Source organism: Ambystoma mexicanum, chromosome 2p, assembly GCF_040938575.1.
Source record: "Ambystoma mexicanum isolate Mex_15411 chromosome 2p, UKY_AmexF1_1, whole genome shotgun sequence".
NCBI lineage: Eukaryota > Metazoa > Chordata > Amphibia > Caudata > Ambystomatidae > Ambystoma > Ambystoma mexicanum.
The window spans coordinates 330,476,930-330,503,770 of record NC_090923.1 but is presented as its reverse complement, the minus strand read 5'-3'; the positions used below and the strand labels follow the sequence as shown (position 1 = coordinate 330,503,770).

General features: G+C 42.8%; 1 protein-coding gene across 14 annotated transcripts in view; it reads left to right on the top strand.

The window, feature by feature from the left end:
* Positions 1-26,841, top strand: part of ERC2 (ELKS/RAB6-interacting/CAST family member 2) — a 4,434,974-nt gene that overhangs the window by 2,196,612 nt on the left and 2,211,521 nt on the right. For 9 of the 14 annotated variants that reach the window (XM_069643656.1, XM_069643655.1, XM_069643651.1 and 6 more), the window contains 2 exons: positions 1,421-1,561; positions 8,447-8,482. In XM_069643656.1, the coding sequence (XP_069499757.1) occupies positions 1,421-1,561; positions 8,447-8,482 (177 nt within the window). The remainder of the gene's footprint in view (positions 1-1,420; positions 1,562-8,446; positions 8,483-26,841) is intronic. The other 5 variants (XM_069643659.1, XM_069643652.1, XM_069643653.1 and 2 more) reach the window with 1 other exon arrangement.

Sequence of the window (26,841 nt, the reverse complement as noted above, 5' to 3'; positions counted from 1 at the left end):
TTCCGGTGCCACCAGCACATAGTGATGTTGCATGGCAGAGCCTAGTGGGTCAATGCATCCCACAGAGCGAGCTCTGAGCTTACGCTTATCAACACTAGGCTGGTGGGCTTGTTCAACACTCTTCTGATGTTATTGGCAGATTGACTATGAGCATCCGTTTTCAAACGGAATTCTGGAGTGTTTTCAACCAGATTAGTCATACCAGGCATAATAGCTTGAGGGTCTGGCTCTAAAGGTATCCCTACATATTAACCCCACCAAAAATATCGCTGTACATATGGTCATTTGTCTCGCCATAGGTGATATTTTTGGGGGATAATTTGTGGGAGCGGGTGTTGCGGGGGTGTCCCCCGCACTTTTAAAAATGATGCAGGGGTGTCCCCTGCAGGGTCCATGGCTCAATATCGCCGCAAAAATATGGTGATATTTTTGTATCGCAATATTTTTGCAGGGATATTAACACATGGAACTGATCTAAGGTATTGCCAGATGTGTCTTCCACTTTTCCCTGGGGGAAGAAGTAGGGTTTTGGGAACCCTTAGTGAATATACTACCGTGTCTTGGTGGGTATGGTGGCCCCGTGGAATACCACTGCCTCTACTCCTTTGGAGGTACATCCGGTAGGGTCTAGTCCAATTGAGTCATTCCTGGCTTGTTCTACTTGAAAGTCTCAGGAGTTCCCCCAAATCACCACATGACATGAACTAAATGCACCACATTTGTGCTCTGTATGCAATACCTTTAGCGTATATTCCAATTGGCACCGATTCATGGAATATTTGTCCGGTTCAAAGTGAATTTGCACTGCTGAAAAGTGACTTTGCACTGCCGACACAAACCCTGATTCATAGAACTGTGCAAAGTGTATTTTTGCAGTGCAAAGTCCGGCCAAAGTCAGCACCTAGTCATTTTTGCAGTACAAAATGGCTTTACCCAGACTTTGCATGGCAAAAATACACTTTGCGTGATGCCATTAATCAGGGTTACTGTCGGCAGTGCAGAGTCACTTTTAAACAGTCCAAATTCACTTTGAACCAGGCATATATTCCTGAATCGGCCCCATAGACTTAATTAAACCTTTCTCTGACTGCATGGGTATTTGAACTATCTTCATTATAATTTTGACAGTGTGCAATACTATCGATGTTTGTATGTATATCACATACTATAGTTAGATGTATTCACAGGTAGAACATGCTCATGTAAAGTATTGACATGTGTCAATTACCAACAAGTGCATGTGTTGTCAACCACAATGTAAAGTACGTCCATCCTAGCCTCAACACCTTGAGACTGTATGCATATGCTTGTATTACTCCTTTATTTGTCAGACTGCATAGAAAGTGGACGCATCTTTACTATACATTATTCTAAAATGGTGCAAATACATTTCTCACACGTGCCTTTCCTTACGTTTCAGTCGAGTTTAATTGACCTGAAAGAACATGCCTCCACGCTGGCCTCGTCAGGGCTGAAGCGAGACTCCAAGTTAAAGTCACTGGAACTAGCCATAGAACAAAAGAAAGAAGAGTGCAGTAAGTTGGAAGCACAGTTACAAAAGGTAAGTCTGTGGTGAGCAGCGTTTTCAAAGTTGTGTGCACAGGCGGTGGCGACTTGCGATGAGAGAGTAGGGATATGTTTAAAATGCTGCTAGATCCAAATGCAAATCTTTTCGACCTCACGGTTTAGAAGTCCAACATGGAAGACGTCTGTGAAGTCTAGAAGGATCCTGGGCTTTCCGCTGTAGTTGGGCCAAAGATCTTTTTATACTCTGAAATGGTGGGGGTCTGAGCTTGTTACACAAGCCAGCATACTCTATCCTCATTGAGAAGGTGGGGAAGGAGCTGGTCGGCCACCACATGGATTCCTTGAGTTTGATGATTGCATGCAGCATTGCAGAGCGTGATCACTGAGCTGCCCCTACCACGCTGGCTGTACTTAAACCTTAGGAATGCAAAGGTGACATAAATGCATTAAATAAATAAATAAATAAAGCCAATGGCTGTGCATGCTGGTGATGGAATATCACAAGAAAGGTTTGGCTGCCAGGAGATGTCTGTTCTGGAAATGTCTAAGCAGGGGTCTGCTTTACTTGTCATGCTGCCATGAAAATCACAGCGCCGCAAATGTAATTCTCACCTTTAAAATTCATCCTGGCAAAAGTACTCAAAATTGGTGTGAACCACGTGTCGCCCGATGAGATGTAAGCCCATGCTGCACAGCAATTCAAGTCACTGGATGACACGAAACAGAACCTTGTGCTATTTTCTCAACAGTGCGGGCAACCGTTAGGATTTGAACCCGCTTTCATATTTTAGCTTTATGATCAATAGGAACTACATAGTTCTTAGAAAATCAAGTCCGGGCTAGATTACATGAACATCACTGGGTTGGGGAAATGTGCACTTTGGGATGGAATGTCGTGTCTTCATTGTTATGGTTCAATTTGGCTCAGCCACGCAGGCGATTATTGCACGTTTTGGATGATAAATTCCACTTGTCATGTTTTTAAAAAAAATCTGTAGCCATTTTTTCCACACCTGCCACAAATTTAAAATCTAACACAAACACACACAACACGTGGAACCGATAATCTTCCGACAATTCACCAACACAATGTGCAATTTAGAGCGGCTGCGGCATAATAACACAGCAACACAATTTCACGCGAGAGTCTTAATTTGCCATTTTACAAAACCACGGGCAGGTGAGGATTGAGATTTTAAGTAACGATAACAGCTCTGCATCAAAACATTATAAAATATTATATTGTTCCATAAGAGGTCACCTTGTCTCCATTTGTAAAATGTCCAAGTCACCAAAGATGCAGCTGCTTTGGGGAACGTTTGCAACCAAACCCTCTTTGGCAGTTATGAAATACGTTTCTTAGCCTAAAATGGCGTCCCTTCCGCCCACAAAAGAGATGCTGTAACCTTTGTAAAACTCCTAAATAAGAGGGCCACATGAAACAATGAGCAGCGTCCACTCTCCTGGCAACACACATGATTAGTTCTTGCCTTTCTCGAATTACATTTTTATGAGGTTGTGGCTTTTCAACCTCTGCCAACAGTGCTTTAATCATAGGTTAATACATTTCATAAAAAAGTCCAAGAGGGCAGATTTTGTAAAAGTACGTGTTATGAGATGGTACAGCACGATGCGCTTCCTGCTGCAGTGCAACGGCCGAATGCAGACACGGCTGAAGTCGTGATCATGGCATTTTCGTCTCATCCCCGCGTGCTGCTCATTTCCAGCCGTGAGCCAACGTCGATTAGCCGAACCATGCCATCGTCTTCATGCACACATAATTAGGGTGACAGAGAGCACCGATAAAGCTCGAAACCGAATAATAAAGAGAAACCTGATAACCGGCGTTATCATCCGTGGAGGGAGTGCGAGAGCGCCGTCATTGTATTATGGTTGGCGGTCGAATCTGATTGGCCCGTTTGCCAGGCTTCAGTGCGTCGTGTTGAAAAGGGGGAGCAGCATTTGGACATTAATATGGCCTATTAGAGGATAAGGTTTTAGAATGATAGAATGATGTGCTGGAAAGGAGCCAGATACAAATGCAAACATGTTACTATACCGAGGGACCAATAATTCATGAGTCCATGGGAACTCACCCCGGCTAACACAGTTGAATATGCAGCGCGTACGTAGGGACTCACATGCTGGCAGGCTTGGAATGGCATTCAGCTTAAATGGAGAGTGGCATCATGGGCCAGCTTGAGCACTTTGTGCACTGTGCATCTGGGCCAATGCATCCTAAAGCCCTCCATTTGCTACACACTCTACGCAAATGGGACCACTTTAAGAATGTGTTCTGAAAAGACTAAAAATTGTGATTCAGAAATGCCGTCGGCTTATGTCCTTTTGCTGACTGCGGCTATTTTTTGTGGCTTGATGGCAGATGCCCTCACTTAAGACCCCTGTTGTATTTTGGCTAAATGTAGCTGAGCCTGGGCGTCAGACCAGTGGAATAACTTTGCTGAAAATGTTGGGGGAGGAGGGGCATGACATCTGAAGAAAAGTTGCCCCAGCCAAATGAATGTGGACAAAATGGCGAGCCATGAACGTTGGGGGGGACAAACACCCCTGTGTCCCCCTAAAATTACACCCATGCGTCAGACAATGCTTTGTGCAGCGACACATATTGCAGTTCTCATGAAGGAAAACAAAGCAACCTCCTAGGCACTGAAAGGCACCTGAAGCTACTCACTAGAACCTTAGAGTAATTGATGCCCAGCCCAATGCCACGGCTTGAGCGCATTCGCTCTTAAGGGTTCTGCAACCGATAGGCGGCAGGTGCTACTGACTTGTTTGCAAGTCTCACCTACTGTGGGCACCTGGGGCTGCATTCACAAAACGTTTTCCTATGGGTTTGCATCATTATAAAACGCTTCTGTGAATCAGGCCCTTAAATACTGGGATCACCCCAGTTCTCACTTTGGCACTATCTGGAAAAGGATTTTTTTGAAGAACAACACCTTTTCTTTATACCTGCAGACAGTGTAAGGGACCAGAAGACACCTAAATATAACATAGCCCAAACAGTAGAAGGAAAGTGCATTTGTGTCAAGTACACTAGCAAAGGGAGGATGACCCATACCATCGGTCATTTTTGGGGGTCCTAATGTTTATGTCACACAGATAAACAGGTTGCAAAGGAGACCCGTTAACCTGACGGAAAAGGGTTTGCCTGGCTCTGAGGGTGTGAAGCTTAGACTATAATAGCGCAATATTTCAATTGTCCAAATTACATGGAAGACAACCGTAACATGATATGTTATAATATATAATATGATATAATATAACTATTTTAGGTACAAGCTGCCAAAGTTATTGCCCCAGTTCAGCGATTACTGAGCAATCTCGTATCAGAGAATTGGGCACCTTTTTTATTTGTAAGCATGACTGCTGGAGACAGAGTTCTCCAGGACAAGTGACTGAAACACAGCAGCCAAGCCTCCACACTTTACAGCGGTGTTGAACAAAACATCTGCATGGGCTTTCAGTAGTCTTGGGAGTGAGATGCTTGATGCTGAGATTTGTCGTCACTCTTTACAATTCACAGTTTCGAATCCTGGCAGGACCGACTTAACAATTTCCCAAAATTTCCATCTTCCAAGGTCAATACATTGAATATCATTGGATCTTGCAATAGTAACGCCTTTGTTTACAAGGCTATGAAAAGGGAAACATAGCAAACACTATACAAAAAAACAAGCAATGGTCATTATTTAATGGAAGAGATTCAAACTGGAAATCAAGACCTGATCACTATGTCATTGCTGAATGAAAGGAATAGCTTTAACACGTTACCTTTGATTTAGACAGCTGCTCAATCTAATGCTGACAAAACATAGACCTACCTGACCTGGCAGTTCTGGCTAAGGCACACATTTCAGACCCGTGATCTGCAACATTTCTCTCTCCCATCAGCCCCAACCAGCATAGTCAAACGGCAAGGCACATGAAAGTCATAGTTCAAAACATCTGGAGTGCCACAGGTTGCAGACCCCTGTTGTAGACATTGGATACTTACACTATTGAATGGTCATTACAGTCAAGATACAGTCAGACTCTCCACCTGCCAACAATAGCCAAAATAAGTTAAAATAATAAGTTCAGTTGGCATATAATGAAATTGTAGTTTTGTGCATTGAAAGTATAAGGAAAACGTATAAAATATGTGTAAAATCATTTATGCTGTAAATTAAAATGCAAAACATAAACTCAAATTCTCTTTTATAAAAAAAAAAAAAATCACTGTGAATATTTCTAACATGCAAATTCCTCAAGTTAGACAATCAGTTCCCTGATATATTAAACAAAGTATAATGCAAGAATATGGGGATGTCCAAGACCCCGAAGGGGGCGCTAGATGGATAGCCCACATAGTGGGCCGCCACTCTGGCCACCACCTCCCTAGTGCAGGGAACTCCCACCTTCCTCGGGCGTCCACAGGGCTTGCACATCCGGTGCGCGCCTGGGGACGGGATATAAGAAGTGCGCTCTTTGTTGGGGTAAGTTTGGGATTGGGGGAAAGGGATAATTAAATTTGTACATCATGGCCCGGAACGGTCAGGCGGGGTCATCTTGAGAATAACGTGCTGTTTGACCATGAATGGATGGTTTTTACCACCCAACAGGAGGACACATAGAACTTGTCTGTTATCTCGCTGTAGAAATGGTTCTAATAAGAGAACTGGACATGCTGCCCATCAGAAAACATATCATGCACGCTTAGCGGTGTCACCCCCATTGGCCCCCCTCCCCCTTTCCAGGGGGGTAGTCAGAGCACAGACCATAACCATTACTACCCTACTAATAAACACAGACAATTGTTATACATTTGGAAACAAAAAGGTCACATTTATTGGAGCATAACGCAATACGGGGCAGTCCCAGCCCTAAACAACGTCATGGTTCACGACCTTAGACTTCTAAGGCAGCTCATAAGCAGGGCAATGTCAAAGTTCTGAATGTTTCCGGTGTACCCTTGCCACACACGGCTTTAGCAAGGCAGAGGACATACACTCCAGATTGTACTGCACGCAACAAAGAGCTAAGCAAGACTCAGCGTGCATGATATGTTTTCTGATGGGCAGCATGTCCAGTTCTCTTATCAGTACCATTTCCACAGCAAGATAAGAGACAATTTCTATTTGCCGTTCTGATGGTTGGGAAAAACCATCTGTTCATGGTCAAACAGCACGTTATCATTCTCAAGATGAGGTGGGTAGAATACAGCTGTTTTTTGCCAGTTTCTGCCAGTGGTATTATACATTTGGTAATGTCTAGACATGTCTTGCCCACACCCTTGCTCTTCGTAGTGTAGATATGATACAGACATTTGAGTGGTGGGTGGCTATTCAGGGGTATTGGCATGTGTGCATGTGTGTAAACGCTCGCCAAGTAAGGCTGCATGGGCGGTAGTGCAATTAGTACTAGGGCAAACAGTGCCCTATTGAGAATTAAAAAAAAAAAAACACATTATTTGAATGCCTTTTTCACAAGGGCAATGTTGTTCCAAGTCCTCTGCTTTGATCCAGAAATGCATTCAAAGAATATGACATTTACTCTAGGGCAATGCACTGGTGCGTGTCTCTTTAATACCAGCCCATTTATGTTTTATGCGATAGTGCAATTCAATGCCTAATGCTAGTAGCATGCAAAATGACACTTGCACCAGTGCAACGTTTCTGTAATGAGACCCCAGGTTTCACAAATGCTTTCAAATTTCCAGAGCAAGCTCCTTCCCGCTCCCAGCCCTATCCCCTAAACCAAAACCTGCACACTCCGCCACCATCATCCAACAACGACCTTCCCACAGCTCTGTGCATTGAAACAGTTTATATTAACATGTTAGCAGCTGGAGCGCCTTGCAATAAGCACTATTTGTTTAATTTTCAACAGCATTTCCTTCAGAGGATTTACGACACGGTAACTTGATAAGATTCAACGTGATTGGCTAACCATCTCTTTTTTACAGCACTTCAGCTTCTGAGAAAATATCAACAGAGCCTGAAAGACTGCCTCTTCTTTGAATGTTTTTATAAGTATAAGTGAAGGTCTCTCCTAGACTTTTTTTTGCAGAGATTTGATTATAATTGCTTTAGGGCCGTCCTGCGATTTCTAAAAGCAACGCGGGCAGTCTTAAGACAATAAATAGAAGTGCGAGAAGCTAATTGATCAAAAGGGCGGGGGCAAAGTTATAATGTATTTTTCAGGTTTTTTCCTTAGGTTTCCATGTTGGAATGTATGTGGATGCTAATTGAGTTTACAATATTCCTGTGCCATGTTCTGAGCTGTGGAAACCGGTAATTGTTTAAAAGGAAAGTTGTCTTACTGCTTTTTTTTTCATAATCCTAATACCATTTTCTCAATTTGCGAATTTTGATCTTTCTGTGCTGCGTAAATGTCACTATTCTGACTTGTAAATGGGTTTCTCACCAGAACGCCCGCCTATATCTTCTGTGAGATATTTATTGTGCATAGTGCATGACACATGGACTAGCATTCGTGCATCATACACAACAAATAATTACTGCATACAAAGAGAAAGTTAAATTGATATTTTATTACTGGCACCATGGAAACCCTGGCAATAAATTCTATTGCTTGTCATCATCAATTTTAATGATTCACTGTTCAACCACAGCACTCAAAAGTGGACAACTTTCCCCTTTTATGAAGTTTTTTCATCAAAAAGGAAAGCTGCAAAAACATGTGAATGTTGTATTATAGCTATTCTTTCCTTGGAGCCAAAGTCAACATATGGATTTCCTCCACACTGCTCACTTTTTATCATGGAATGTTGGGTTTTAATGGCAAGTTCTTCTGTGCATTTGCACTGGATTTGTCCGGCTAATGTTCTTTTACTGGATCTTTTCCTTCTTTTCCTGTCTGCGCCCTGTGCCCTCCCCACCTCGTGCCACCGTAGCAAGCCGAGCAGTTGTTCAATCAGATGTACAGCCCAGTAAGTCCTGACGGCAAGTGCCCGCTGTAACATACGCACGCATGAGGACTCATTGACATGGCATCGTGGTGTATGGTTCCTGGCCGGAGCTTTGGGATCCATTTCTTATAGTCACACATTTCAGCCACGCCATTGTGAATGCGCTTTGTAGACTTGAAGGCTATTTCATTTTAAAATTACACGCAATCCTTAACAAAAACTTTGGGTAATCCTCCGTGTCACATTTAAAATGTTATCACCTTTGGGTCTACACTTGGCCGTCGGTAGCGGAGCATGTACTAGAAAGGACGCACTCTTCACGGCTCGGCTCAGGAGATACTATGTTGGATCTTTCAAACTCAGGCGATTATCAGGATCTGTGGTCATAAGTAGTACAGTGTTAACTCATGTCGCAGTGTATGCATGCGTCTTGTTCTAGCATCGTTACATTGATATAATCAGTGCAGGTGGCAAAGGATCATTTGTGCGGGTTTTAATCCGGGACGGCTCATCTTTCACAGAGATTCATTAAAGACTAAAATCCCTGTCATTTGCAGAAGCAGTGTTGAAGCTGCGGAATAATGAAAACATTATATTCGTGCCCAACACTGAATTGGTTTCAGCGAAAGAAAGTATTCTGCACACAAGAAATAATTTAATTTGCTATGAATGCGTCTGCTGCTTTCGAATCATCGTACATAGCTCTCAGTAGCTGTCTATACTGGCAGTCATTCACTAGGTACTTTGATTTAAAAAAAGAGTTATAGTTTGCGACCCACAAACATACAGACATTAAATCATCAATGTAACTTACATTGGTTAATGAAGAGATTCGAGTTTCTCTGGTTTAGATCAAATGTCACAGTTACCCAGCTGCAGAATGAGTAATGTTCAAGAAGACACACAATGCCATCAGTTGTCAAGAGTTGACCACAAATAAAGTAATACAAGTTGTTCCAAAATCTTGCAATGCTTTTTCAAACAAAGCAGATGAAAGTAATCATTTTGACTCAAGTGACCTGGTCTGAACAACCACAGTGTGCATACAAATGATAATAAATATGTATACATTTACATAAATACATACATTTGTGTAAATTATAGTCCTGACCATAACAATGCTTCGCTAATAACCCACTCTACAAACACTTAACTGAGGTGGTAAAATCTTTTGTGGAGGTGGTAAAACTTAATTAGTAGGAAACTTTGCATGGTGAAAATGTCTTCATTAAAACAAATTGCCGCATGTCTAATAGTGCAACCACTATCCTTTAAATCCTAATGCCAAATGATATTTTCAATTTAATGTACAACTCAACCTGAAACTCCCCTTTATGAAAGGCAAAGGCAAGGCATTCCCGCAAGCATCCACGACTGGACTTCAAGTTTGTACCTCAAACTCCAGTGAATAACGTTCCAAACTGCAGTGAATGCAGGCAAGCCCAGACCATAAATGGGCTCTCGCATGGGCAACGTGACAGCTTTAGGCACAGCTCATCAAGAGAGGCAAGGCATATGGACCTCTGATGCCCACTCGGCTTGCTCTGCCCTGTCTGCCCAACCAGGCTTGCATCACCTTCACAACCTCAGACATATATTGTCTCTCCTCCACATGCCCACCTTACATGGCAGAAGGCTACCGCGCCCGTGAGGTGAAGGCAGCGTAACCAGTCAGGACACAGCCACACTTGCAGTCCATGCTTGGATGACGGACAAAACCAGAAGAAAACACATCTCTTTTTACACCCCCAGCATGTGCAATGAAACATCACTTCAGAAGACCTTCCCCCCGTTGCTGCTACCATTGTTAACACGAGAAGTGTACACTAGGAAGTGACACTACTTTTCCTTTAAAGTCCTAAACACTGAGGAAGAGGTTTTTATGGCGTTGATAGTTTACAAATTGTACTGCCTTTGGAGACCTTTCGTGGGTATAGTCATAAAATGTATCAAAACAATATCACTCAAGTAAGCTTCTAAACCTGCGTGAACAGGTATAACAGCATGCCAAGAACTACCAAAATGCAGCAAAACTAAAAGACAGGACCTTGCTTTACCTAACAATGTAATTCACTAACTCAAATGATATTCACCCACTAGTGGAACACACCCCACCCGGGGAAGGTCAGCAGTGTCTCCCTGGAAATTAGCTTGATTATCTACACCTTAGTGTTCATCATATCATTATACAAAAAGCAAAAGAGCTGGGCATCCCCTTTTATTTGTCCATCATGACAAAAATAAGCATTGTCAAAGCCAATATGTTTGGCTTTTAAATACATATTAGATAGGGATTTTCCAGACAGCTGCTAGTGGGCCTCATTACGAGCTTGCCGGGACGGATACAACGGTACCGGTAAGCTTGCTGGTACCATTGTATCCGGACCAGCAAACTCTGAGTTGTGCTCACGGCTGCCTTTCATTCCGCCAGGTCTGACCTGGCGGAATGAAAGGCACCCGCGAGCACAGCATGCCTGTAGCATAGGCACTGTTATGATTGGTGCCAGTGCTACAGGCATCCCCATTCCCATTGAGCCCCATGTGGCTCAATGGGAATGGAGATCACCCGGTTCCGGCACCCGCGAAAGGGCAATTACCGGGTCCAGCGGGGCTGCAATTCCCCGGTAATTGCCTATTCGCGGGTGCCAGACTTTCTTGCAAGTTTGGAGGTAGCCTTAGGCTACATCCAACCTTGTAATGATGCCCACTGTCACATATGCAAAAGACCCACTCCATTTGCAAGTGTTGCTATCATTAGGCCATGCACTATCATTATGTGCCAGGCATTGCCATGAGTGATTCCCGAGAGATTGTGCAGGCCATCCAGCAACAGACAACCTGTAGATCCAAAAACACAATGCAAATCAAGTGTAACACACATGGGATGAGAAAGACAAGATACACGTTCCTTCTGGGTCCAATATACAATATAATGAGGGCCTCATTATAAGTTTGGTGGTAGCCTTGCTGATAAAACCGGCAGGCTGCTGCCGAACTTCTGAAAAATTCCAGCGCCCGCAAATTGGCAATTACTGGGGCATTATGGCCCCGCTGGACCCGGTGATTGCCCATTTGCAGGCTCTGGAAAAAAAAGATGCTCCCCATTCCCATTCGGCCCCATAGGGCTGAATGGGAATGGGGAGGTCGGATGCACCGGCACCGTATCTGTTTATAACGGAGCCGGTGCATCTGACAAGCTGTGCTTGCGGGAGCCTTTCGACCCGCCAAGTCCAACCTGGCAGGCAGAAAGGCACCCGCGATCACAACTTGTAGTTTGCCAGTTCGGGAACTACGGTACCGCCAAGCTTACCGGTACCATAGTTCCCGGACCGGCAAACTTATAATGAGGCCCTCTGCCTTAATTATACATATTTATAGTTGAACACATGCTTGTTCCTCTTTTTTTATAGGTCTAAAAACAAGGCAAGGCCTTATAAAATAGATCTCCCATTTCTGAGTCTCTGTGTTGGAAGGAGCTGCATGCTTGTATTTAACCGGATATCAGTTGTCCTGCCAATAATTGGCCATGGACAGGGAATGGGTGTGCTTTGATGCCTTTGTGGAAAGTGCAAGCTTTCAACTAAGCAGTTAGCGTAAAGTGCGTACTAGGTTGTGGTGAAAATATAAAGGGCCCGATTCACATAGCGTTTCCTTATGGGATTGCGCCATTCTAAAACACTTCTGCGAATCAGGCCCCAGGAGTTTTCAGATAATCAGGGAAACGTCAGCTTTGCCGGATCCTGCATTGAGAGATGCTGATGAGTGCATTTTTAAATAATAGACACATTAGATCAACACCAAGGGTACAGTTACTAGAAAGGGACGGCAAATGGCTGGGAACTTTTAAAGAGTGATGTCATTTGCAATTGAGTTTGAAGGATCCTACACAGTATTTCAAGGCATGCACATGTGTATTCTTTTGCTTATCTGCTACGGGCTAATTTTTGCTATCTTTTTTTTGTGCCATAGAAAGCTACATCATGGAATTGTAAAAAAAATAATTTACTGAAATCCTGTTCTAACACAATATGCATACCATCTGTGCACGTAGTTGTTCTATTATACATTCAAAATGTACTTTTGTATGAAGGATGCCTGAGTGACGAGTCATGATCCTCAATTTTCATCAACAATGAAGCCAACATCCAACCGTGCCAACGTGCCGCAGTACAGCCCAATGGGAGCTCATCTCATTGCCAAGTTACCGCTCTCTATAGAAAAAGCCTACTCGATTGACACAAGACATGCACAATATCAGATGTGCCCTGTCCCGCAAACAATGTCGTCTATATTGGTTTTTTTTTTTAAATCATGGTATATACAACTATTTGGAAGAAAGATATTGCACCCACGGGATTTAGTTCAGGAGGTGATGAGAGCATTCCAGAATTCCCAGAAGTCTAGGGCTGTTGGCAAAACAGGAATGCCCAATATCCATTTTCAGTTCTTTGAAAATGAAAAATGTAGACATTCAGGTGCCACGCCAGAACTTGGTACACCATTGACTACTTTGCATGTTGTAAGAGAACACATCAACATGCATGAATAGAAGCCATCAACCTGCATGGGAGATACCCATGAGATGACATTTTACTGCCAACATGTGGAGGGAAAGCCTTTTAAAATTCATCATGTGTGAAATGTCAGAATGTAGCAATTTCATGAGATACTATGTTTCAGAAAGGTGAAGAACATTCATAGAGAGGCATAAGTAGACATTGCAGCAAATTTATTCGACAAAATGAAGACATACCACAAATTATTTGCTTAAATAGCCACACTTCTTTCTGAAATGGGTGTGATTGACATATAAATTAAATGCAATGTTTTGCACTTGTTAATCAAAGGCGTGTTATTGAAAAAATAATGGAACTCATTGCATTTTGTGTCAGCTAAAACAGCATTTTTCCCATGAGCAATTGAAAACATGCTGCAAATTGCTCCGACCACAAGGACTATAATGCTCTGATGATCCCTAATACGGGTGAAACCAGGTATGTAGTTGTCCTGACAGCCTTGCAAAATATCTGTCTTGGGTTGATAAGCTATGTATAAGATAGCACTGCCCTCATACACAAAGACAATTTCCTGGAGAAAAAGGTTTGCATTTGAGGTAATTTGCATACCAACAATGCCTTGATGCTGTGGCTTCCAGTGATGGCTACTAGGTGGCTTTGATATATATATATACATCTTTTCTTTTTTCTCTTACAAATCCCTTGTCCTCCTGTGAGCTCCCTCCACCATAGTCCAGGTTTCCCTATTCCTCGTGGTGGTAGCCAAAACCAGAAAGCGGTGACTCTGTACTTTCTAATCTTTCCTAAGCTTAAGCTGAGAGCCTAAAGGATCAGGCCTTTTCCATATGACTCCCTCTGGGACTGTCTAGGACTATCCTATCCTTCCCCAGGATGGTGGACATATGGTTAAAGACTGGGGTTGTGCCTTCACAGACACTCTCCCTCTCTCGTTCTCCTTTTGCTCCTACTCTCTCCTCTCCCTGGTCTAATCACACTGAGTTCCACTTCATATTTTCCTTCTACTCCCGCTTTTTCTCTCACCCTCTCTCTACCTCTGGTCTTCCTTGGTCACTCTCTCTTCTTACTCCCACCTGTTTCCTCCTCCCTCTCATTTCCCTGTCCTTACTCCCACTTCTGTCCTGTCTATCCATGCCTGTCTGTTCCTCTGATCTCTCATCTTATCACGCTCTTTCACTGCCACTCTCTCTTGAACCAACTACTACTGCATGTCTCCAACCTTCCCCTACAATGTCTAAACTCTCTCCCCACCACCAACTACAGCTGCCAGTCTCCAACCTCCTCTACTAGCTCTGCTCTAACCCCCCCCTCTCTCATGCTCTTCTTAATCCCACACCCCTGTTCAACCACACTTACCCCCACACACACTCTCACAATAACAACCTCTCTCTCTGTACTTGGTAACACTCTCTCTCACGGTCAACATCTTACCTGCACTTCCATCCACCATCCAAAACCACTCATCAGCACTTTGCTCCAACTTCCATCCCCTATACATTCTGACCTAACCCGAACATCTTTCGCTCTGACTCTCTACTAGGGGCTTTTATACCCATGACTTCCTGGTTCTTCCCTTTCATCCCCCCACCATTATCTCCCTATCTCACCTGACACTAGGGGCCAATCTCCTTCTTTGCTTTACCACAGGGATGGTTCATCGCTCTGCACAGTTTGAAACCTCCTGTAAGCCATTCCCCTTACTGTGTGCAACGTGTCAGGCCGTCTCTGTGCTTCAGAAGCACAGTGTTTCTTGGTGTTCTATGTCCACTGAACTTTGCAGAGTCACATTTTCTTTGCGTTTGAGTAGCTATCATGGTTGCTGGGGTCTCCGCTGCTGAATACTGAGTGGTGGCTTCTCTCTGTGGACCATTGTGATTCTCAGATACTCCTTGGTCTTCTGGCTCTTGTAGTTAAAAAGCAAAACAAAGATGACTCTGTCCAGAAACGAGATGGCAAGGCATTGGGTGATTGACATTGGCATCAAAGTCAACTTACAAAGAACTCTCAGGGAGTTCAGGGACTCAGCTCTCCCAATTCACTCACCCCTCTTGCATTTACCCAGGTAAGCTTAATTCCCTAAGGTCAGGAGTGATTGACAGGGTTAAGCTCCTGGCACTGACGGGTGTCTCCACCCTTTCTTCCAAGCCCTCCTCCTCGGAATTGCTACCTACTTGAGGGAATCTGGATAGGGATTGATGTTCAGCAGCTCTGTGTTTGAATGAAAAAGTATATAGCTGTAAGGCTAGGACTAACTGACAGTTCTAAGGTGTGTATCCTTGTTGAGAACCATCCATCCTATGTGTGCATGGTCAATAACCAGTTTGAACTTTCGGTCAGCTAAATAGTAGGATAGGATGTCTTTTTCTTGGAATCCGGATCCAAGGGTACTTGTCAATATCCCTAGGTAAGGTCCAGGTTGGATATAAGCCTGCCAGTTCCCAGCATTTCCATTAATACGTTGATGCAAGGCATCAGACAGGCATCCAACTCACTAAACCTTCTGAAGTCCATACAAAAGTGCCTGGTGTGGCCAATTTACACCACTAGCACTGTTGGGGAGAACCAGTAAATGTAAGATCTTGCAATAACTCCCAAATCTCGAATTGTCATCTACACCTCCTGACCAATTCTTTTCCAAGCCTATGGTGGACTGTAGGGTTTAAGCTGAATCACCCTTCCCAGTGGAGAAATCATCAGGTTGATCTTCCAGGAACTTTTCTAAGTCTGTCTGGCTTTGAACAGGAAACTGGGGGGGGAGATGTTACCCCATGTATAAGTATTGGTAGATGTATCTCTTAGGAACTGTTTTCATAGTGGGTGAGTGGGAGGGGGTTGCTGTTTTCCCTCCAGGTTTGAAGCTTATTGAATTGGTATAAATGGCATTGTTTCCTCCAATTTGCTCAGTGGACCATGAACATCAGAATGGACACCACTTTAATGACGTTGGGTCCGTGCCACCTTGTGAGAAACTCATTTTGGGTTGTGGTTAGTAGGACCATTATCTTGTCTCCCACTTGCAAAGTCCATAGCTTGGCTTTCTAATTATGTACGCTATGTTGCCTGGCTGGGCTTCTTGGATGTGGTATTTTATCAAGCTACTGACTGTTTCAAAGGCACTTGTGGGTGTTACATACCAAGGTATGGGCACTGGTTTGCTGATTCTCAGGGTCTTCCCATTCTTTTTGCATGATGTGTACATCTCTGGGGATTCACTCATGTACCAATTCAAAAGAATAAAATCAGGTTCATGCTTGTGGCATTTTTGGTACAGTGAAGAGAGCCCATGGAATCAGGCCATACCAGTTGCTCCCCTCCTCGTTTACCGGTCTTCTCAAGATGTGTTTCAGTGTGGATCCCATTTGTTTTGGCGTGGTAAACTGAGATACATAAGGTCTTTATATGTATGACATTCTTCATCTCCCTCATTAGTTCATACATGAAGCTGCAGCCCTAGTCATTCAATATCTCGCAATGAAATCCCACTCAAGTAAACAAAGTGATCAACACTTTCAGGATCACCAACATAGAATTGCTCTTCAGAGGGAAGGTCTAGGGGTATCTGGTCACGTAATCCATGATGACCAAGATGACTACAGGGGCCGAATTTCAAAAATAAATTAAGCCTGCAGTGGGACCTTTGGAACATCATCCAGAGAGGTCTTCTAACGTATGGGCAGGTTGTGCAGAACTACTTGATAAATACATAGACTCAGGGGCAGTAAAACAGAGTGAGCATATTCTTCTGGGTTTTTTCTAGCACCATATGTACAACGATAAGTTTGACAATTGCCACTTCCATTCCGCCCACCTGGATAGCTTTTCCGACCAGCGGTTGATAATGATTGATCCCACCCCCATTTCCATTTGCATCAACTGTGTATAGGAATTCCCCTTTTTCTATGAAGCAGGGGATGTTATCTTTTTGCTTTCTTCTTCTAACACCAGGGACTTATAAACCTGTTCCAGCAGTGGATCCACTTGTGAGCCTCTGCGTTTCCAATGACGTTGGATCCACTTTACCCATCAGCGTTTGTCTCTCTTTGTGGGTCTCAGTCATCCCCCCAAAACTGGCTGCCACCCTCTCAGTATCATCTAGATCCTTGACTTCCTCCATCTTCCTGATCAGGATATTCCCTCACACTAACTGGGAAATCGGTTGGCTGGGTTTTTATTAAATAGGTGTTGTTCCACAGGTTAAAGAGGATGACCTTAACTTCTCCTTAATAGTCTCAGTTTATTACTCTTGGCTCCTTGTCCTAAACATGTTTTTGTGCCAGAAAGTACAAGTAGTTTGGTGGTGATTCTCCCATAAGGGCTCATACTAACATCCACAAGGAGATCTGTTTTAACCACTGACTTCTCTCGGTGAGACCACCTCTGCCTCATTTCCATGTAGGTCGCAACCAGTGGCTTTTGTGTAGCTTTCATAGGTAATCAGGTGATATTTGTTAATCAAACTGTCCTCTGAATCTTTCTGGGCAGTGAGTGGCCTCTGTATCAGGGCCTGGACATCCAACGGTGACACCCTTGTCACAGGACGGCTTCAATAATATCCAGCCTGCAAAAGATGGGGCAGGGTTTTTATTTGTAAAAAAAATGTCAAAATAGTGCTTTCCTCTTTGTGATGGGTGTTCAATTTTCCAATCGAATGGGTTTGTCTACCATATTCTGCATCCTCCGTTGGGCTCTCTTGCCCAGGCTTCCCTGTTCACCATGGTGGTAGGCAAGACTAGAGATTGGTAACCCCTACTTTCTAATCCCCCCTAAGCTTTTGGTGAGGACCTAAATGTGTAGGCCTTTTCTATTTTAATCTCTCTGGGACTTTATAGGGTATGCCATCCTTCCCCAGGATAGTGTCTGTATACTTCAAGAATGGGTGTATGCACCCCTCTCTCTCTCTCTCTCTCTCTCTCTCTCTCTCTCCCCCTCTCCATCTATCTTTCTTTCTCTCTCTCTTTTCTCTCTATCTGTGTCTCTTTCTCTCTGATGCTCCTTTCACTCCCTCTATCTCCTCTGCCCGATCTTATCCCTTCTAGTTCAACGTTTCCTTTCCTCCTAAACCCAACTCAGCCTCACACCTTCACTCTTGCTCTCTGGTATGGGCCTATATTACCCATGACTCTCTGGTTCTTGCCACTTCTCTCCCCTCCTTTGGCTCTATTTCCAACATTACACTAAGAACCACTCTGATTCTATTCCTTCCCATGTGCTTGAGTCATGGCTTTGCACAGTTTTAAAAACCTGTTAGTCCTTCCCGCATTCCGTGTATGGTAATTTGGACAGTCTGTGCACTTTGGTAAGGGTGGTGTTCGTTTGGTGATCTATTTCTCATGGGCTTCGTTGAGTCCAATTTTCTTTGGTTTTACTGGGTTGTCATGGTTGCTGGCATCTCTGCTGATGCATCTTGTGTGGTGTCTTCCCTCCACAATCTATTGTGGTCCTCAGCTACCGCATGGTCTTCTGGTTCTAGTAGTCCTAAACAAAATTCTTGACTCTGTCCAGAAAGTAGATGTGAAGGCATTGGATGATTGACAGTTGCACCAAGGTCCACATAGAAGCCACTCCCAGAGACTGGGGACCTCCTTACTCCCTCACCCCATTTCTGGGGTAGGAGCAGTTCTGGCAACACCCTGGTAGGCTACCTACAAGAAGTGGGGAGGGGTTCCTGTCCCCTTGCGCAATGTGATATGTTCAGTAATCTGTCGCTTGCTGTACAGTATTCATGCAACTATCAACATCTTGTGATGGCACTGACCAACCCAGCAGTCTCTTTACATTGCAAGATGTGAGTGCAGGTTGAACATCTTCCATGCAACACTGCAAAGTGAATCTCCACTAGACGAAATAAGGCAAGCCAATAAAGTTGTAAATTCACCACGTATTAAACATAGATGCGAAAAGTGACATAATTCCATTGCGTAATGTTATGGACAGAGAATCATCTATCTTTCTTGACAATACGGTAGTGAATTAGGTGTTGAAAAGGATGGAGAACAGCAGAGTTCATTGCTTGCCACAGTACTAGAGGAAGATCTTGTACCTCCTTGTGCAAATGAGCAGTGCTAAACGAGATGCATAATCGAGGTGTAAAATCCTAAAGCCAAATAACTTACAAATGTATGTCCTCAACACAAGCCAATGGAAACATATTACAAACTAACAGACAGATTACTATTACACATTTGTTCTTTAGAAGGTGATTCAGAATAAGTCCTGCATGAAGACCAATTGTGTTATCAAGTGGTGAATGATCTGTGAACCTATGACCACAGCATGTAAATAGAGTGCAACAGAAGGAATTGGTCAGTAGGAAACACACATGCTACAAAAACATTGATCTAGAAAAATAGCTGTCAAAATATATATGGCTGCTATTTAGAATACACTGGCTTCAATCTCCCAAAATATGTCAAATACACACAATTCTGGAGTTTAGCCACCGACTGAAAATGAACACATTAGACATGATTACACGAGTGTAATTGAAAGAAAGGTGCAGACATGTGAAAAAAAAGGTTTTGATGCTGGAAATTGCTTCTCTGGTATACAATCAATTCAGCTAAACACCGGCCCAGCTATCGTTTTGCTACCAATTTCATCTAAGCACCATATTATCCCACCGGTTGTCAGTGGAGGTCTAGTAGTAGCAGTAGACAGCCATGGGTCTACTACTGAATCACACAGTGTGTGGAGGTGAGGAGCACAAGCCTAAAAGTCTTCCATATTTGATTGGTTTGAAGCTCCCCATTAGTCTCGCTTTTGCCCATTGCAAATAACCAATCACCATGCATGATCCCGCCTTCGAGTACAGTATCCATGATGGCTGGATGCCACCACCAGATACAAGAAAAGCAAAGGCTGCTCGTATTCACTTGGTGCAGCAGAGATGTAGTGGTTGGGCTGGTTTTGCCACTGTAAGGTCTGGTGTAGAGTCGTTTTGCGTCCTCTTCTCTTATGTGACACCTGAACGATGTATAATATGCTTGCAGCAGTAGGACTATTATGGTGGTTCATGAAATCATTTTAATATGCTGTGAAGTGCTCGTGCTGCTCATTTGCCTTTGCAGAGAAACAGCTCAGAAAGGCCTTTACCACTGCTTTTTCTATGGATAGGATTGCTCCCTGCAATTCATCTCTTCCAAGGGCATTACACTGCAGCATAAATACACGTGCCTATGTGATAAGCCCCTGTTGTCGCTTGCAGAACAATCCTGCAAAATGATACGGTTACTTGCCCCTGTGCAGTAATATTTAAAATACTTTCCCATTATTGGTGGACACAGGAAATCAGTCCATATATATTCGAGCATCCACCAAGCCAAACATTCCAAATGAATTCCTTTTATAGGGAGAAGGTCTTCAAACCAAAATCTCCAGCAGCAGTTTCATATTCAGCGAACCCTCTTGTCTTCATGACCTCATGTTCTGCTTTCAATGCCATGTCGCTTAAATCTAGAATAACCCGTGTCTCTTGAGCACATCCTTCCATATCGGCCACTGGATTTGCTAATTACCTGGGGCGTATCTAAAATGCATGTGTTCTGTCTTCTCCCCACTTCCCGTGCGTCCTTAAACACTGTATTCTTGATCTTTACACCTGTCAACACTGAACTCTCTGCTTTCTTTAATGTCTCTCCAGCTCTGCCATCTTCTCATACCTTACAGCAGATTTGTGTCTGTCCTTTTTATCTGAGTTATTGCCTGACTCGTTCAAGCATGAGATGATTGTCCTCCTTTACCTGAATCTTCCCTTATTCTTGCGATCCATTCTAACTCATTTCCAGTCTCTCTTCTGACCATTCTCTCTAAATGTATCAAACGCTTTGTTCATCACCAGCTTCCAGATTGCCATCATGGTGTTCCCTTCTACATCTCCTCAATGGGTTCTGAACTGCTCCCCAGCCCAGCTGCCATTCTTTCAGCCACTAATCACCTCATTTCATTGTGTCTTGCTTTCATGTCTGAACTTCTTGTCCCCAGGTTCTCTGCCACGTTTGCTGCTGTCTTTTTTTCTAATGAGGCTCTCTCGTGTCTCTGTGCAGATCACTCAAATTGGCCCTACTCTGCTACTGGCCTGATCTCTCTGAACCTTATGCTTATGTGCAGATCCACTTGGGCACTGTCCTGATACCCGGCCAGTTCTTCAGAAATACATCACGCCTTTCTGCTATCAGTTCTTGCTTTATATTTTTCGGTTTCACTTTTATGAACAAGTCTTCCTTCACATCTGGGTTTACATCGCAATATCATCAAATGGTGATCCACCATTCATGGATGTATCCAACATCTAGCAGCACAGCACTTCAAAAACATCAATTAATTCTTACTTTCTTCTGCCCATGAATCGCCCTAAAACATTTGCAAAATATAGTCAATTATCGTTTTTTAGGAAAGTAAATCCTAATCAATTCACATATATGTTTACAGGTATTATCCTGAGGGTGAGGTTTAAATGGCTGTAGCTGAAATTGCTGGCAGTGTCATTTCTGATCCCCCACCTTTCAAGTAGTAGGAGGCGGGGAAAAACAACATGCAGCGGAAATGCTGACAGGAACATTAAATGCCAACAGCATTCCAAATTACGGTCTTATTAAATGACTCTGCTATTTGTCCGCTTTACTTGCAACAGACTTTCTCGTTCTGTTGGTTTATCTGCTTGCACTCTAAACCTTTCTTTTCATCCCATATATCAAGTCATTAAATTTGCTACATTGGCTGACTTTGTAAAAACAACTTTGTTTTTTCTGTTTTGTATTTAAATCCAGGGCTTATCATGCCCCAATCCCTCTGTCAATGTTCATCTTCCAACTAACTTTTTTTCTCCTTGCCAAATTGTGTCTCTTCCCTTTGAATATTCCTTTTTCTTTCAGATCACAAACTGTGAAAAATCTCTCCCTGTATCTCTCTGTTTTACCCCTACCCTTTCTATATTTTATTAAAATTGTAGCCTCCTGGGTAAACTGTTACCACCTATGACCATGGTGTGCACCATCTGCAATTTTGTGCCTCCATTTGTGTGTGTTTTTTAGACCCGAGTCCTACTCTGCTATGTAAAGAGCTTTAGTGTAAGCCCTTGAAGGAAAGTGATTACTGTGCAGTGCAATATCATCTACCGCAGCCTGATATTTATCGCATTGACCTGAGTGCTTACGGCATCTGCCCATGTGGCTTCTAATCTCACCCCAATGAAGAAGGTGCAGTGCCTCTTGTGACATAAAGGTTGATGCTCCCTACCTAAGACCAAAACAATGAGCGTTGCTATGGCCACACTTTGACCGAAATAGCTGGCAGCATAATTTCTGATTGCCTCCTCCCCGTGCACGGGTTAGGCGATTTCTAGTGTCCCAGTGGAAGTAGATGATCTGGAGGGTAGAAACTCTGCAAGTTAATTGTCCTAGGGGATGCTATTGGTGAAGCAGTGCCTAGCTTGCCAATGCTACATATGACGGATTTAAAATAAATTATTAATCTACTCTTTAATTGGAGTCTCTTTTTATTCAGTGGTTTATTCCATGCAGTACAGTTAGCATCTATAAATGCAGCGGCCTGTAAGACAACATGAGGATGGATCTCACAGCACATCCTTAAGGATCCACACAGTCAATAAAGGATGGGCATATGAAATACATATGACCAAATGACGTGTAGCTGAACATCAACGATTGGAAATTAAGCAAGATGGACCCTGGCGGATTAAACATTACATTACCATGTATAAATAAGATGCCAATAAACTGACAAATTATAAAAAGCAGTGAAATGCAATGGTTACGAATCTTAAATTACAAAGGGATAATAGTTGTTGCTGATCATTGGCAAGCATCTGGGAAGCTTCCATGTTACCACAGGTGCCCTTACTAATTGTGCAAAAGTGATTGATTGTGCAAGTGCCCATCTTCCGAATCAAACTGAAAGAGGCACACTTAAACATATGTTTGAGAAACAAATGCATAAAAACAGCAGAGATTATATGCAACCTTAGAAAACAACGTAAATACACTGTTCAGCAGGACACTGCGACACACCTTCAACCAAAACAAATGTTTTTCAACATCCTTTTGATTGTGAACAAAGGTGAAATGTGTAGCAAAGCGAAAAATGATTTCAAAGGTACTATAAAGCAGTTCTGCAATATACTAGCACCACCAGAGATCAATGTGAGCGGAACGGTCAGGACTGGAGTCCCACTATTTTTATTTGTTATGTGTTAACAGTTTCACTGGCTTTTACAACCATTTTAACCATTCCAGAACTGTACCTTTTGAAGTTAAAGAATGCCTTTTCACTTTACCATCCTATTGCAGTTGCAGCTAAATTGAAAAATGACCAACCATTTACGAAACATAGATAACATAGCCTGGATGGATTCTAGCTTGCTGCATTTTAGGCATGGGGAAGATATGGATGTCCTGCTAACACTAAGAAGGATTCTCTCCTCGCTCTCCATCTCCCCGTCATTTATGGAAAACCTGTGAAGTTGAGATATCTGGTTAAATGCAAAGACAATATAGTTTAGGTTCCGATAGATTTTCAAGGGATACTATTTTAATATTCAGTGTATATACAGGATTTGTCCACTCATGCCCATCGACTGAAGAAGTGTACAGTTGAATAAGGAGCCTCAGTGACTGGTCTCTTGGACAATTGTATTGCACTCCCGAGGGATACTTCAGTGAAACCTATTGTAATCCAGGTGGCTTAAAACGGATTGAATTCTGAATGAAGGAAAAGTGATTGTGTTTAAGCTGTTCACAGAAAGTAGCTGTGGCTTACAGCAGAGTACACAATTCAGCTTAAAAGTCTTTTCATCTTTTCAAATGCATCCAACTGCTCCTGTCTACATTCAAGATAGCCTGATAGTCTATCCTAGGATGGAATCTTCAGCCTATGGAGGATCACAGCCTATTAATGCATAAAACCCTGGCAGGCAAGAAGAGATTCGTTCTTGGGATCCAGAAGAAATGATCAAATTCTGTTCCTAACAGACAAAGCTTTTTCGAGTCCCGGCTGCTGTTGAAGCATCATCTGTTCAGGTAGATGTTAGGTATGAGGTATAGTTAAGTGGAGTTATGATCAGCGAGTCTAGGCAATATATACATTCTCCACGGACTGATCTAATGAGAAAAATAAGAATAAAAGCAACACAGGGGCATCATCTTCTTTTTCCCATTCCACCCACTTGACTGTCAACCCTCCCCAGCAACAATGCCTTGTCACATGCGGCACTATGCTGCCATCTACCTTGTCCCCTGCCAAGGTCCACCACCTTTTTTGGTACACTTTTACTACCAAAGACACCCCAACCAATTGATGTTAACGTGGAATTACAGGGCTTCTTCTACGAAGTGCAAAGATGTTTCTTGAAGAACAAGTGAACAATCAGTAGCTTGACATAATTATAGGCCCCATCTCTTTCCAAAGTGTGCTTCCTGTATGTGGGCTCCTGCCATTGAGCTGCTCCTACCTTCAAGAAATCACCTGTCCAAATAAGAGAAGCAGAGTTTTGAAATGTCTGGGTGAGTGGATACAGATGAGTCTGGGAAGTCACATGGCCATTATCTGTGGGATTCCAGGCATGCTATGGTGCTGCCTCCCTGCCTCTACTTGGTGCTAGTAGAGAGATGTTCCATTTTGGTATCTGCAATACTCTGAGCCTGTTCTTTGGTCAGAGAATGCCCCAGCATGCTCGCCACCCGAGGACATTGATAGAGGGAGAACACCTTTCTATATATTGTAAATTTCCAACATGGTGTGGTTCTATTAAGCTCCCTGTGTGGCAACAAAAAAGTGATAATCAGGCATTCCAGTTGTTTAAAGATGATGTTTGGGACCTGAATAAGTAAAGGCAAGCCACTGATAAAGTGAAGTGTGTTTCAGCTTTTCTCCGATTTTACTATTGTTGAAATTAGGACATTTGTCTACTTTTTCAGTAGTTCTTGGTTCTTAGTTAAAAGTGTGTCGTAGTTAAACTATTGCATCTGAACTCATCACTGCTCCCAAACACAGTATGCGTTAATGAAAGATGACAAGGACTTGCATATAGTAGTTGTAATTATAGTGTATCTGGATATATTCAGCAAATATATCACATGTTGACCACAAAAATTCACTTGTTTCTCAATGTTACATATGGCCAGCCCTGGATCCTCTGTACAATTAGCATTATCAATGTATAACATTATAGGCTTTACTCTACGTATGGTTAATGCAGTGATGGTCCTATTAGTATTATGTCATCAAAGAGCTCCATGTGTATTAGGCCCTAAGCTATTCACCATTATTGACACACAACTAGAAGACAGAGCCCCAATCGAAACTACCCATTTGCCTCCCAAGACCAATTTCATCAATAGTGCCCACAACGAGGACTATGAGACCCAATAGAATGCCTGTCAGTGAAATACATCATTGTTACTTTCTACCTCTGCAACTTTAAGTAGGGAAGTGAACATATGTATATGTTTGATACTGCTGTCACTTGGGACAAAGATGCAAAGATAACATCGCACAATCGGAGTTATAACTTTTAAAAACCATTTGAGCAGGCTTTTTTAAGTAGTCTGAACTGTACAACACCACATACAACTCCATAGGGTCTTGTCAATGAAATGCAGCTTCAGACACTGGGCCGGCCAGCTCAGAAGCCAATCCTTGGCCTACCCATTCCATTTACATTGGTTTATGCAACACTGAAGAGTGATAGAGGAAATGTTTTGAATTACTCATAAACAATGGAATTTTCACTGGACAGCAGCATTCCAAAGTTTACATTGCCTAGTCCGCTATGCAATTACAAATATGGAGAAAAAAATATGTAAATCTAGCTTTTGCCCCAGCCTAAAAGGGTCAGTCCATCTCAAACTTTGAATCCATATTAGAGCTAACCTGGTCGGTGTAGCATGTCCATCTTCTATTCCTAATTCTTTTGGGCAGTGATCAGACTAAACCACGTGGTTTGGTTTTGCACAAAACATTTCAATCAAATACATAGAGACAAAGACAACGCCTATACTTCTGTATTGTCTATGGACATCTAAGTGGAATTCGCATCTCCCCAAATCAACCAATCCAAGCGCGGAAGCAGGTTATATTATTTACTCATCAATTTAGGAGAATTGACTATGGTCCTTAGGAAAGGTTCAATCCATTTCAAGTCAGGCACTGTACCGCATGTCTTACTAATTGGATTGGTTGTTAATCAACAAATTTAGATCCTTCCAGAGGAGTGAATCTATATTAACTTGCACACTGACAAAACTGTAATTAAATCTGGCTCTCCACTTCTCCACTGTGATGATTACATATTGCACCTATTAGCCACATTTATGCTTTATGATTTTCTGATGGCTGGTTATCTTCGTCTTTGTCTAACAGTTACCTATCTGTTGGTTAGGATATTGACATTCCAGTTATTTTCTTATCCTGTGTGAACATTGGTGTTTGAGGTCAAACCTTTTTCAAGACAAAAAAAGGGTCAAACAATAAGGTTCCCTTGACAATACGCCACATGGTCATTTAAAAGTGCCACACCTAACCCCACCTGCAAGATGAGTCTTGCACCAGGACAACAGGCCCAGCATATGGTGTCTGTGTTCTCCTTCATGAAAACACACTCAGACATAGACACACGCACATATTTAGACCCACATTTAGAACAAGATCAGTGACCATAACTTTGCTAGAAATAGTAAGCAATAGCAACCTGTTCTCTAACCTGCAAAGTCAGGCAGATTACAAGCCAATGCCATTTCACCATTAACTTATTTATTAAATCAGCTTCTGAAGCCAAACTCTGTTAGGAATGTGATTGGATCAGAATGCCTTGCAGGACATTTGGGATGGTTA